The sequence below is a fragment of the Micropterus salmoides genome, unplaced genomic scaffold, assembly GCF_014851395.1.
Source record: "Micropterus salmoides isolate LMB-PRFRI ecotype aquatic unplaced genomic scaffold, ASM1485139v1 Ms_hic_scaffold_3, whole genome shotgun sequence".
Classification (NCBI taxonomy): Eukaryota; Metazoa; Chordata; class Actinopteri; order Centrarchiformes; family Centrarchidae; genus Micropterus; species Micropterus salmoides.
In genome coordinates, this window is record NW_024042261.1 from 30,200,905 (window position 1) to 30,213,363 (window position 12,459).

General features: G+C 43.1%; 1 protein-coding gene across 10 annotated transcripts in view; it reads right to left on the minus strand.

Moving 5' to 3' along the window:
* Positions 1–12,459, minus strand: part of robo2 (roundabout, axon guidance receptor, homolog 2 (Drosophila)) — a 331,192-nt gene that overhangs the window by 21,075 nt on the left and 297,658 nt on the right. For 8 of the 10 annotated variants that reach the window (XM_038694178.1, XM_038694177.1, XM_038694176.1 and 5 more), the window contains 7 exons: positions 11,106–11,230; positions 10,842–11,013; positions 9,623–9,811; positions 8,671–8,697; positions 5,759–5,801; positions 1,495–1,622; positions 302–574 (listed from right to left, as the gene is read on the minus strand). In XM_038694178.1, coding sequence (XP_038550106.1) covers positions 302–574; positions 1,495–1,622; positions 5,759–5,801; positions 8,671–8,697; positions 9,623–9,811; positions 10,842–11,013; positions 11,106–11,230 — 957 coding nt within the window. The remainder of the gene's footprint in view (positions 1–301; positions 575–1,494; positions 1,623–5,758; positions 5,802–8,670; positions 8,698–9,622; positions 9,812–10,841; positions 11,014–11,105; positions 11,231–12,459) is intronic. The other 2 variants (XM_038694184.1, XM_038694179.1) reach the window with 1 other exon arrangement.

Sequence of the window (12,459 nt, forward strand, 5' to 3'; positions counted from 1 at the left end):
AGATGTTTATTCAACCTTGGATAGTAACCAAGATGATGTCTGCTGGGGAAAAAATTACTATTTTTAAGACAACCTCCTCTAACCACAGTAGGTTTGGAAAGGCTTCAGATACTTTTGGTGGAAACGTTTAAATTCCCAATGGCGAACTTGTTACAACTGTACATTTGTGGTTTGTGATCTGGATTAATTAATCTGGTTTTTGATGTCAAAGGATCAGATACACTATAAACACTTGCGGAACCTCCCACATAGGGGTAAAGACATACCCGCAAATTGCCATTAGGACACCCACTTAACTTACTGTTGTTGCAAGAGTTCTTGTCGGGCAGGGAGTACCCGAGGTTAGCCATCTCCTGCTTGGCCTGGAGTGAGGCCTTCCACTGGGCCTCGGGCAGGTCCACAGCCAGCTCATGGATGCTGCTGGAGTGGAGAATCTGGGTGGTGGCATAAGGAGTGGCCTGGGATGTTTGGCCAGGGCTGTTGTAGTTGGCTTTGGTGGTGAAGTCTATGCTGCTATAGATGGCTCCATCAGAGAGCATGGTGCCTGTCTTATCCCCTTGCCCGGTGGGGAGATCTGGACAAAAAAAAGACAAAGGGAGGGAGTTTCAGGATAGCTGTTCTTTAAAAGAAATGTCCAGCTTAACTGTAACCCTGGAGTATTTAAATAAAAACTTCTGGTCGTCTGGTTTTTATGGCAGATAAAGAGAAGATGACCATCCCCCTGCATCAGGCCTTGAATGACCTGGGATTCAAGGGCATGTGGTACTGGAGGGTTAGGGAATTACAGTCTGGGCCTTCATGCATTCAGGTCAGTTCACATTTTAAGAAACAGCACTGAACAAGATCACCTCATTCAAGAATTTCATTCCAGTTATTCATGCATCCCTTCTCTCAGCCTTCCAGTTGTGGTGCCCCGTTTCCCCTCCACATGTGTGGATATCTTACTCCCCTCCCTTCTCTATTCATATACATGGGGGATAATACTGCTGCTCTGTATTTGTGTGATGACAGAGGAAGAGAGAGAGAGCGCGCGCTACAGAAAGAGCAAGCAGACTCTCTCCGTGGTTTGCATGCCCAGTGAAGGGGAGATGATGTAGAGCCATGGCGGAAGTGTCCGCATCTGCGCCAGTCAAGCTGTGCCTGTCCTTCACGACTGGCTGCTCAAGACCATCCTTTCAAACACCCATCCACCCCCTGCTCCTCTGCCCGTCTCTCCCCTCACATACTCTTGCTCTGAGGTATGGGCTATGACACCAGCCTGGGCTATTTGCCATTACTCAGTTTGGTGACAGAAGAGGCACTGCTGTTAATGTTCTAGCTGTCCTCTGATGTGATATATAAATAAATACCCAATGCGTAATATGCATATATGTATACATCATGCATGCATAAATGTACATGATGAACAACTCAATATAATGGAAGGGAGGCCATCATCTTTCATCTCTTATGGTCTCTTTCTCAAAGCACCTGGGACCGCACCAGGGCACTCACCTCCTCGGCCAAAGTTACTCAGGTCATTGGGTCCCCCGGAGCTGCTGTTCACAGGCAAGCTGGTGGCTGGCCAAGAGTCCGCTAACCAGGGGTAACCTGGGTCACTGGCGTTCAGCAGGCCTGGCCGGCTAGGCAGAAACACGGGATGAAACACTGGATTAAAAATAGGCTTTGAATTACATTGATGCCAGAGATTTTTGAACAAAAAAAACATCTCCAATTACTTAGTATGCACGGTTTAATTATGCATTATGTTACTGGATTCAGAAATAATGAATGAAAAGCAAGACAGCAATCAGCATAGAGACAATGTGAAGACAATCAAATCAGACATATGTTTAAATGTTAGTTTCTGAAAAAGAATATGTGTTTGTGTGAGATAAGCTTGCCATAAGCCACTGAAGCTAATGAAACACTTCTGAGATGGGGGAGGGGGGGTACTGTACGGATACATTTCTTCCCCCACAAAGTTGGAATTCCTTCAGGCAAACACAGCCCTTTATCTCTCTGTTTCTCCTGCTGTGTCTTTGTCACATTCCCTGAGTTATTAATGCAAAAGCACACCGTGAAGACACTAATTCATGAATTTGCTCTCCACACACATGTGCAGCAGTGCATGCGGGCACCCACATGTATACGCTTTCTTATTCATTAATATTTTTATACATTCTGCTGTGTTTTCCCATCAACCCCTTGTGGTGATGTCCAGACAGTCTAAATCTTATTTGATGAGACGTCAAACCTCGGCCCTCGCCCCACCATGATGCCCCGACCCACTTGTGGGATGCCTGCATATGGGAGAGGGCAGCTTCATTTAACAGGTGTTGTGTCCCTCCTGAGGGGGCGAGAACCATAAAAAGCAGCTATTAAGACTTTAACCTGTCATGGGTGACTGCTGGGAGGCCATTAGGGCCACTTTACTGTACAATCACGTTTGAGGCTCGTTACCATGGGTAACACAGATGGAGTTAAATGAGAATGAGAGATTGAGTTAAATGTCTTTGTTAATGTGTCATTGATACATCATACCCTACCTTCTTCCATTGAATATGTATTGAAATGGATTAAAGAAAATATAGGAGTGTATAAACACTAGTTTACTTCAGTAGAGAAAGGATACAAAAAAACACATTTTAAGCAGATATAAACACAACACAAATATAATTAGTATTTTGCTGAGGGTCTCTTTTCTACATTTTTTCCATGAGAAATCATATCCTGGATTGGTCAGATAAGCACCGCATGTGATGAAGGGGATGACACTGCCTTCTCAGAAACACAGCACACCCCGCTGTCAGTGCCCGGCAGTGCTGCATGTAGCAGACTACAGATACACATGTGCACTCTGAGAAGCTGTGGAGCACAGTAGTTAGCAGCAAGGCTGCCTGATAGGGTTTTTTGTCTTAGCTCCAGTGAGGTGATGTGTTGGCTCTGAGGGACTGGGAGAGAGTCAAGCCCCGAGGACAAAGGCAGGTAATGGGTGTGCTGCAGTCAGTCTCTCCCTCAGCCACAAGTTCTAATGAGAAGACCTGTTCCACAGAGGGGGGAGTCCAATGAACTGCAACCCTGGCAAGCTAAGGGCCTTCGCTGTGGTTCCTGAATGCCAAAACAGGCCCTCGGGGGAGACAAGTCATTCAAATTGATGGCTGTGCATCAGACAGATGCACTTTTATAGGGTAATACATCTCCCCCCGTCCTTCCTACCTCTGTTTCTGGCTGCCATGTTCTCCCACTGCCATCATTCTCTCTTGCCATACCATCTTTCCCTAACCTTATTTTCCTTTATTTTCCCCTCATACACATTCACCTTCTCTTTCTATTCCTCCTCCCTGCCTATTGTGCGCTTAGCATCTGTCAGACTGAAACATTTAAGAAGCTGAAAACGAAAAGGACATTGTTCTCTTTTGTTGACTCCAGCAAGACTCCACCACAAATGTACACTGTCTAAAATAAAAGGCCATGCCTTTGACTCATTACTTGTCCCACTTGTCCTGTGTGCTCCAGTGAGTCCTCCCCCCAGCCCACTAGAGAAAGACCATTTGAAAGACAAGGAGCTGACAGTGGAAATGACTGCATCGTCCTTGTATTTATCACACTGCAGCATTCCTGCTGAAGCCAATTAGAATAAGACTGATTTCTACTGGGGATATTTGTGAGATATATATATATATATATATATATATATATATATATATATATATATGTGTATATATATGTGTGTGTGTGTGTTAGCTGGTGGGTAGGCAGGGGGTGGACACATGGTCATACGTTTAATGAAAAGTCAACACCTAACTTTTAATCCCTGCCCAACGTAGGATGGATTGCAACCTTGGCAGATAAAATTTGCTTTGGAGCATTTCCTCTTGCTGTCAGACATTTCAGTTACTTGTGATGGGTAGGAAATCATAAATACTGCCTAAGATGCCTGACACTGAGCTTCCCATAAATAAGCCAAGTGAGGGATATTAATTCCAAAGCAACTTCATAAATCAGGTGTTTATGTCTCACAGACTAGTGAATGGAACTTGGAAGTCTAGACATTAGCTAACACTTAGAGCAATGGGAAACACAGATTCCTTTGTAGCACAACACTCAGGGAACACGCTGTAATTTAGCATTCATATTCCGGGATGTAAAGGAATCTCCATAGCAACAGGGTTAGTGAAACCTGTTCTCTGCAATGCCCAGCACATTCTCCTCGCCTATAGGAATGAATCTGCTTTGCTATAATATTGATCAGTGTCAAGATAGGAAGTTATTACTACCTACTAATTACCATCTCCCTATTGGCAGGGGGATAAAGAATGAGCCCATATTGGCTTTTATCAATTTCAATTGAGCAGCCAAAGTCAAATTGTCCAGGTCTACCAATCTGCAACCTATTCATCTTCCATGAATCATTTATTTTGTGATCGATTAAGTGTAATTGTTCATTCAGGGCAATTTGGCAGGAGCCAATGAGAAACTGGAAACAGATGCGGCTTCATTTGCTATTGTCTAATTAATGCAATAAACATCTCATGTAACAAATGAACACATTTTCCTCTGATTCTTTGCTACACATTTTCACTCTCAGGGCAGATGGGCAATTGTAACATCTGGGATTTGATAGCACTGGAGTGACTAACGGATCAGAGGATTGTGCTAGAATAAGAGTTCCAAACTGCATCCAATTCCAGTCTTGTGAAAACTGTGGCAGTCGCCGCCACTGACTAAAGTTATGACAAATATAGAGCAGCACAAATACAGACATTTCAAATCCCATTCGCTGGTGTGAGAATCAGAACCACTTACGTGGAAAATTGAAGGAAAAACACTACAGCAGAAAGTAGATGAGAAAAAGCACAGCAAGTGGCGTGGCTAATTCATTGAGAGCATGCGTGCAGCTCACGGAACAATATAGGCAAAATTGTCCATTGTGGCATCCAGTCATACGCACGCTTTAAGGGCAGGAAAAAAAGCGTTAAAATAGAAATTCCACAACCAGACTGCAGAACAGACACATTCCCAAAAGCCCAGAGACACACAGGGTCAGATTCAGTTGGCAATCTCATTGCTGAGTGTTTCAGGTCTGGAGGCTTTACCTAGTCAGGTGTGATAAGCAGTAGATAGACAGAAGCCCACGATTCTCAAGGGAGTCTCTTAAATACCCACAAAGACTCAGTAACTGGTGTCATTGAGATGTGCCCTATTCTCTGTAGCCCCTCTCTCTTTCACCAACACACACTGAAATGGAGCAGGCTATATGGGGGTGCAAGTGGGGTACCTCCACACATGTCTCCCCTGGGTAATTATTTTTACATTATTACATGTGCTCAGATCCCAGCCGCCCACGCAAGGTGACAGGCAAATTTATCACTCCAGAGGGCTTCTGGGTTGCCTGTAGCCAGCAGCGGAAGATAAATGACAAAATAAAAGCACTCTCTGCTTAAATTGTTTCTGTTAATTCTGTTGAGGAGATTTATGAGTTCATCTATCGATGCATGAACGGAGATGTGGTAGAAATGTATATTTGCACGCCAGTTTGCATGGCAGGCACACAAACAGGTATTGGTTATCTATCAATCTATCAATCATTTATCAGTGTTAGAATCAAAAGCAGCTTGCTGTAGACTTAATGCATCATTGTGAAGGAAAGGTTGTGTTACTACACGTAAAACTTAGGACAGAGAATGAAATAATGATGACAGGAAGATTTTTTAAATTTGCTTGTGATATTGCACTCAAATACTGATTGCTGTTTTGTTCCTGGTGGGACACTCACCTTCCATTGCTCATCAGACCACCATCAACTCTCTGGAATGTCACTAAAGTCAGGAAAGAAAGAAATAGGAAAAGGATTGAGGGGAAAAAAGATAAAGCCAAAGATTAAGTATCTCTAGTATAATACATAGTAAACAACTAGGATTTAATTCCAAAATTGAGACAGAATACAATATCTTTTCAGTATTGTCCAGTTTGCCCTTGTGCTTCAACAGTTGTATTAATCTGTTCACTTTTTCTAACACTAGCTGATGGATTCGCTAAGGGATGCAGATGCCCCTCTGCGTCCAATGTCTTTCATGAAAATTAAAAAAAAAAAAGTGCATGATGAGGATTGCATATTGCTTTGCATAAGTGGAGACGTCATGTGTTCCTCAAGGACAAGATGCCTGATGAGAGACAAAACTCATTTCATCTTTCTTATTTTGCTGCTGAGTTATTATCAGATTTCTGATTAAATCTCAGCCAAAAAATGATTAGAAAAGGCAAAGGGTTCATTAATCACATTGAGTTTTCTATCTGCAAGCACGGAGGCTGAGTTACTTATCCTCCAGCAAGCGGGGCTCCCCAGAAGCCATGTGGCCTGTTCCATTACGGTGATCTATAGATAACAAGGGCTGCTCTTTGTCAGCGGCTAGTAAAACTCCATGGCTCAAAGTGAGAGACGGCTGTGAAGGATCCATTTCATCTCTGTTCAACTACCATGATGACAAAGCAGCATCGAGAGTTCTAAAGCATGTAAGAACTTCAGTGGATCACAGGAAACACAGAAGCAAGAGTTTTGGAACTCCCCGCATACCGATGAGGGGGGGGAGAGAGGAAGGGGGAAAAAAGAGAGCTGGTTTACTCAAGAGAGGAGTGCCGTTAGTAATTTGGCTCATTTGTTCCACACATGGAGATTAAAGAGAGGAGGAGGCTGAACATTCCTCTTCTCTTTTCTTGTTGATTCCACAACAAGCCCAGGCAGAGGCGAGAGAGGGGGCTTTTCTGTGGGTGACGTAGTAACGCAGATGACAGGGAGAGGAAACTCCCACATAGATTACAGAGGTTGCTAACATTTTAATGCATCATCAACATTACCTAAGCTCATTTAATCCATTTTTCTATCTCATGAACAGGATTTTAGGATTTTTAGCACAATTTAAAACATGTCTAGTATCCATGTTGGAACAGTTGATAGTTTATTTACTGCATTAAGGTTTATGCAACTGAATAGCAGCAGGTGGAATTAAAATACTTACTATCAATAAATGTTTTACCCAGATAAAACCAACATTGTATGTCTGCCCAAATAAATATAGCTTTGACAGAGTTGGCAAACCTTTTTCAGTCATAGCTAAAGCCATTTCTCTTTGTTCCACCACCAACAAACTTGCATAAGAGAACTCTCTGTCGTTTGAGTGAGGACTGACAGGAAAAGAAGGTGGAAGAGAGGGGGAGGCTGTGCAGCGGGAAAGCCTCTGAAGTCACTATCTGTGCACAGGCACATTTCTGGGCTGCTGTGGAACACTTTTATGTTAGCCAGAGTGACATGGCGGCATAGCTGTGCTTCTCGCCTTCTTCCAGATAAGCACTTTCTCCAATATGAATACAGATTAATCCCCTTTAATAAGCATTAAGGGGGGGAGGGGGTGGACATAATCAGTGTATAAAAATTCCATCAAATCTCCTTCTTGCTGGCCGTGTGCCTCAACAGTGTAGTGATTTACCTCTACTGTACTGACAGCTTTAAGAGGCTGAGACAGGACACTCTCGATACATCAACTAATTGTCAATACAGAGAAGAGCAGCACTGTAAGACACTTCAGCCACACTCTGGCTCATGTTCTAAATATCACCTCGCTCTAACTCTGTAATCTCTGCTATATGTGACCTTGTTTTGTGCTTGCCACTTAAAACTCTTTTAGTGAAATAACCTGCTTCCTCTCTGGTTTCTCTGAGGTCTGCTTCCAATTTTAAAGCCAAAGACAAGTTTCAAAAACATATTAATGTGTTCCATAATCTGTTCTCTGTACAGCTGCTGTAGAAAAGGCCAGAGTAAATTAGGTTTTTGGTTGTAGGCTCCACAGGGACCACATGCTGCTTGACCAAAAAAATGTATTAGTTAAGATTGACAGTAAATCCAGGAAACAGAGGGGAGGGCACTGACGCCTGACTCGATAAGATATACTGATACTGTACAGTATAGAGGATTCTAGGGATACATTTCATATTAATTTGTATTGCCTTTTGATCTTTTACTTCTTTTTTAACTTTCTCTTGACACTCTCTTTGACAGGCTACTCTTCTCTCAGTCCACTCCATCCACAGAAAGGCTTAATTCAGCAGGGGACAGATGGTGACAATGTAGTCAAATATGTATAACTAGAAAAGTCGGGGAAATTATCATAAGTAAAGAACACAAAAGTTAAATGTAAGGAAAAGCGGGGGGCGCGATCAAATACACCAGCTGGATAACTGACATCCATGGAGAACAGATATGTAAACCTGATCTGAGTCTTAAAAAGAAAACAAAGATGATAAAGATTATTGGTGGAAGAGAAAAAATTATCTCATCCCGCACTGCAACACTGCCACAAAAAAAAGATACAGGAGACAGGATGGACCTTCATTCAAAAACTGGTAACCACAAGAGACATATACACAAATACGACACAATACGTAAATAACGCTGTAGGTTTGGCCGGAATAAGGGCTTAAGTTTGCAAGGCTCTGATCATGGCCAATAGCAAATATAGATTCCTTTGAATGAAATTGGCTTCTCTTGTTGGTTGAATTGTCGTCACGGTTGTGAATTTTGGATTTGCATTAGCCATGACCATCAGTCTGACAATCTAAGCGTATATACTATAAGCGGGCAGGAGATGAATCTGCGTTGAGGTGGGGTGAAAAGACGGGACAAATGAACAGTACCTGCAGGGGTGAAGGTGAAGGACTGAACTGCAAAACAAGAAGACAGAGAAGTTGTGTGTTAAAAGCCTGCAGAGAAAAGCGGTGCTTTAGGGGTATCTGCACACTGGGTACGAGGTCAAGATGTGAGGTGCTGAGGGTCAGATATTATAAGACCGCATCGGCATCTTGTGTGCAGAGCAACAGCCAGAAAAGCAGCCAGCTTGGCCTCTTGTCACAGAGGTGTCCAGACAGTGGCACAAACCAAAGAAAACGCACAAACACATAAATGCAACAAACACAAATGAAGAGCAAATGAACCAAACAAGCTTATAGCAGCTGCCACTGTACATGCGCTGTTTGACGGGCTAAAAATAATAAGAAAAAAAAGGCTACATAAATATATGGATATCTTGAATTCCTGCTTGTTAATAAGGCAAGAACTAATGAATATTTTGTTGCACCGACTGCAGCACTAATGTGTCAGTTCATTACCATTTTCTGCTCTCTAATTAAATCTTGTACCCTTGGCAGTGTATGTGGTTGCAAGTATTGACTGGGGGTCACTCAGCAAGATGTCAGGGTCAATGTGTGGGAGGAGAGCTGGACAAACTCCAGCTTCAGTGACCAGCAGAAAGTCCAGTCTACCCACTCAGCTCGACCACTCTGGGCTATTAACCAACGCCGTGGGTGGATTTGTCAAAAACTGTAGCCCTCTGAAAATGATTCACACTGACATCTGTCTCCCTGTTGAGCTTTAACACCATAGCCATCTCAATGTCACTGCTAGCAACGTCTTCATCGAAACTGCACTGGTTAGGACTGAAAGATGTTAATGTAGTGTTAAATTACTGCTTTAATTCTTTGACAGATAACAAAATATATTATTTAATGAATGGTAGAAGAATGTTTGCTAAGGCACAAGAGCAGAATCTCAGTATAAATTTGCATGGGTGACTATAAGACTATGTCTAACCTGCATAGTTGCTTAGGCCCTTTCTCTTCTTTCTCCTCCAGTAGAGCCAGATGCTGAAGCCCATGAGGATGACCCAGCAGGCCCCTCCAATACCGGCGATAAAGGCAGGCTGTTTCACCACATCAGTGATCTGCTCTGTGATGCTGTTGTTACGGTTACCATGTATAATCACGTCCCGGAACTCCTTACCTGTGGGCAGGGGATAAACATGAATGTGATGCTGGGTGGATGATTACTGGAGAAAAACAACAACCAACACTGATGTGTGCATGATTTGTTGCTTCAAGGTGAAAGTTAACACAATCAACCATGTAATACAGTAGGGCTTGAGAATGTTACACTTTTTCACTGTGCAGAAGAAACACCTATAGACATATCGAGGCAGGGTAAGGGCTTTAGACTCAAAGATTCTTAAGATTAAGCTCAAAGAAAGTAGCTGTGATTTCAGCTGAGATATTGACCAGGGGAGCCAGACATAGATCTAAAGCATGTGTAGTGAAACATAATGTACAGACTGAAAAAAGACAAAGCCAAAAGCTTATAACAAACCCCCAGGTGAACAGGTTGTTTGCTTAGCTCAGCCGCTAATTCACTCCATTGCCGGTAAGACACACCATGTGAAATGAGAGGAGAGGATCCTGGCCTGTATTGATCTCCAATCGCAGCTCACCCTGACTAGTCTGCTTGACACTATTTCTTAGAGCATGATAAGAGCACAAACAAATGTTCCCACACACTGAAAGGGAACCATTCAAACCCATAAAGCACATATGATATGTGCATGCATGTAATATTACACAAATGCTCCTCATCTCTCTATTACAGTGTAACCACATGAACAGACACCCATTCGCACATCCACAGTCACGCAAACAGACAATATATTATAACTGCAAGCTTGGGGCTCTGCTCTCGGAGATGGATTATGTGAGTGACACTGGGGAAATAAGAACATGCCACAGGCCAAGCCATCAGTTATGGGTCAAATCAGGCACAATCTGCCTCAGCTCCACATAAATCATGTGTGTACAAACCACATATCAAAATGATAGTATTTTAACATTATCATCCATTTGGCAATTCCTACTACTTAATGAAAACAATCACACTAGTGGTTCTTTGGCTGAAATAATCTACTAACACTGAAAATTGTTTTTCTTTGTGAACACTGACATTCACATAGAAAAACTTTAAACTGGATGCTAAAAAGTTCTCTTACCGATGATGATAGACTGAGGTTCACTCTTGACTCCAACCCCTGCACTTGTGCTAGCAGCCACTTCCACCCGGTACACCACTCCCACTTGAAGCCCGCCCACCACCACGGAGCGTATGGCTGCATCCACTGTCTTATTTACATGGAAACGTGTCTCATTCCCAAGACACCAAATCTAAAGCAGAGAGGGGAAAGAACAGAGACTCAGTTGGTTCCATTTGGCTTTGTATGAGTTAAATGAGAATCCATGCTGACTCTGGGACAAACCTTGTACTCCTGGATGATGCCGTTCTGGTGGTCTGGTGGAGGGGGGTCCCAGGAGATGCTAATGGAGGTGCTGTTCTGATTTCCGACAGTGAGGACTGTTACCTGCTGAGGAGGGGCACTGGGAGCTGAAAGAAGAGGCACAAATTAACCAGGTCAACAATCAAATACACTATTCTGTAGTCAAGGCAGCAGAAGAGTATTTAATCCTTAGAAACAACAATATTGGGATGCACAGCAGCATTGGAACAACTGAATGTACATTTGAACAGGAGCTCATAAATATGTACGATACAGTGCATATACAAGTGCACATACAGAAAAAACACACACACATACACTTCCAAGGAATGTTATTCTTCAGGGATGGCACAGGTGGCTGAAGGCTGTCAAGATGTCTAATTAGAGGGGGATTTACATGAAGACCAGGGCAGGTCTGACATGGCTATAGCCTATCTTTAACATTGCACTATGATTTCAAATATCATCCTCTCTAGCTCCAGCCTGGTGGATTTGCACAGAAAAATACTGGTATTGATTTGTGGAATGACAGTCTGTCACAGTCAGGCAAGTGCTCTCAGTCAAGCTAAGACTCCTACACTGACCGAGCAAGGGTGGCGTGCAGGTCAACGAGCTTATAGAATGAAGCACAGACAAGAAGGAAATATGAAAAAAAATACATTTCAGGGGAAGGAAACAAGGTCTCAGTAAACATATTGACTGATTCCATCGATCAGCCAGATGAAACTAAAGCCAGTAGGTAAGGATTAGAGGGAAGCTTCAGAGTAAGGCACATCTAAATGAATCGGCTCTATCCACAGGCAGACAGAGAGTGGATAGAGACAAGACAAGTCCAAGCTTTCATAAACCTCACTCTCTATGTTGTTATTCTGATGGCAACAATCTTCTGACCCCACAAGGGGTAACAGAGGAAAAATAAATAACAGTTGGCCCAACTGGAAATAACATTTTAAAAATAATGTTTTCTGATTTCCACAGTAGCTGGCAGGGGAGCGGCACCACAGCAGAATACTGACAGGTCAATTACTCCTGGGCTGCCTCTCCCTCACCTCGCCTCCATCCAAAATGGCACGTGTCACCCTGTAAATCTGCGCTCATCCCTCAGCACGATTGGCCACACCGGTCCCCAGAGAGCCAGAAGGCCCTGGCATGGTGGAAGATGAATGGGTCCAATGATGAACTCAACACCTTGGCCAGATTAGAAACAATCAACCAAGGAAGCATCTGATCAAACATCATGCTCAAGGCTCTCCAATGCTGCATTACATCCAGGTGACAAAGTGCTGGATTGGTGTGTGGCAGCCATCAGAGACAATGTCATTCAAAGTTAATGTTA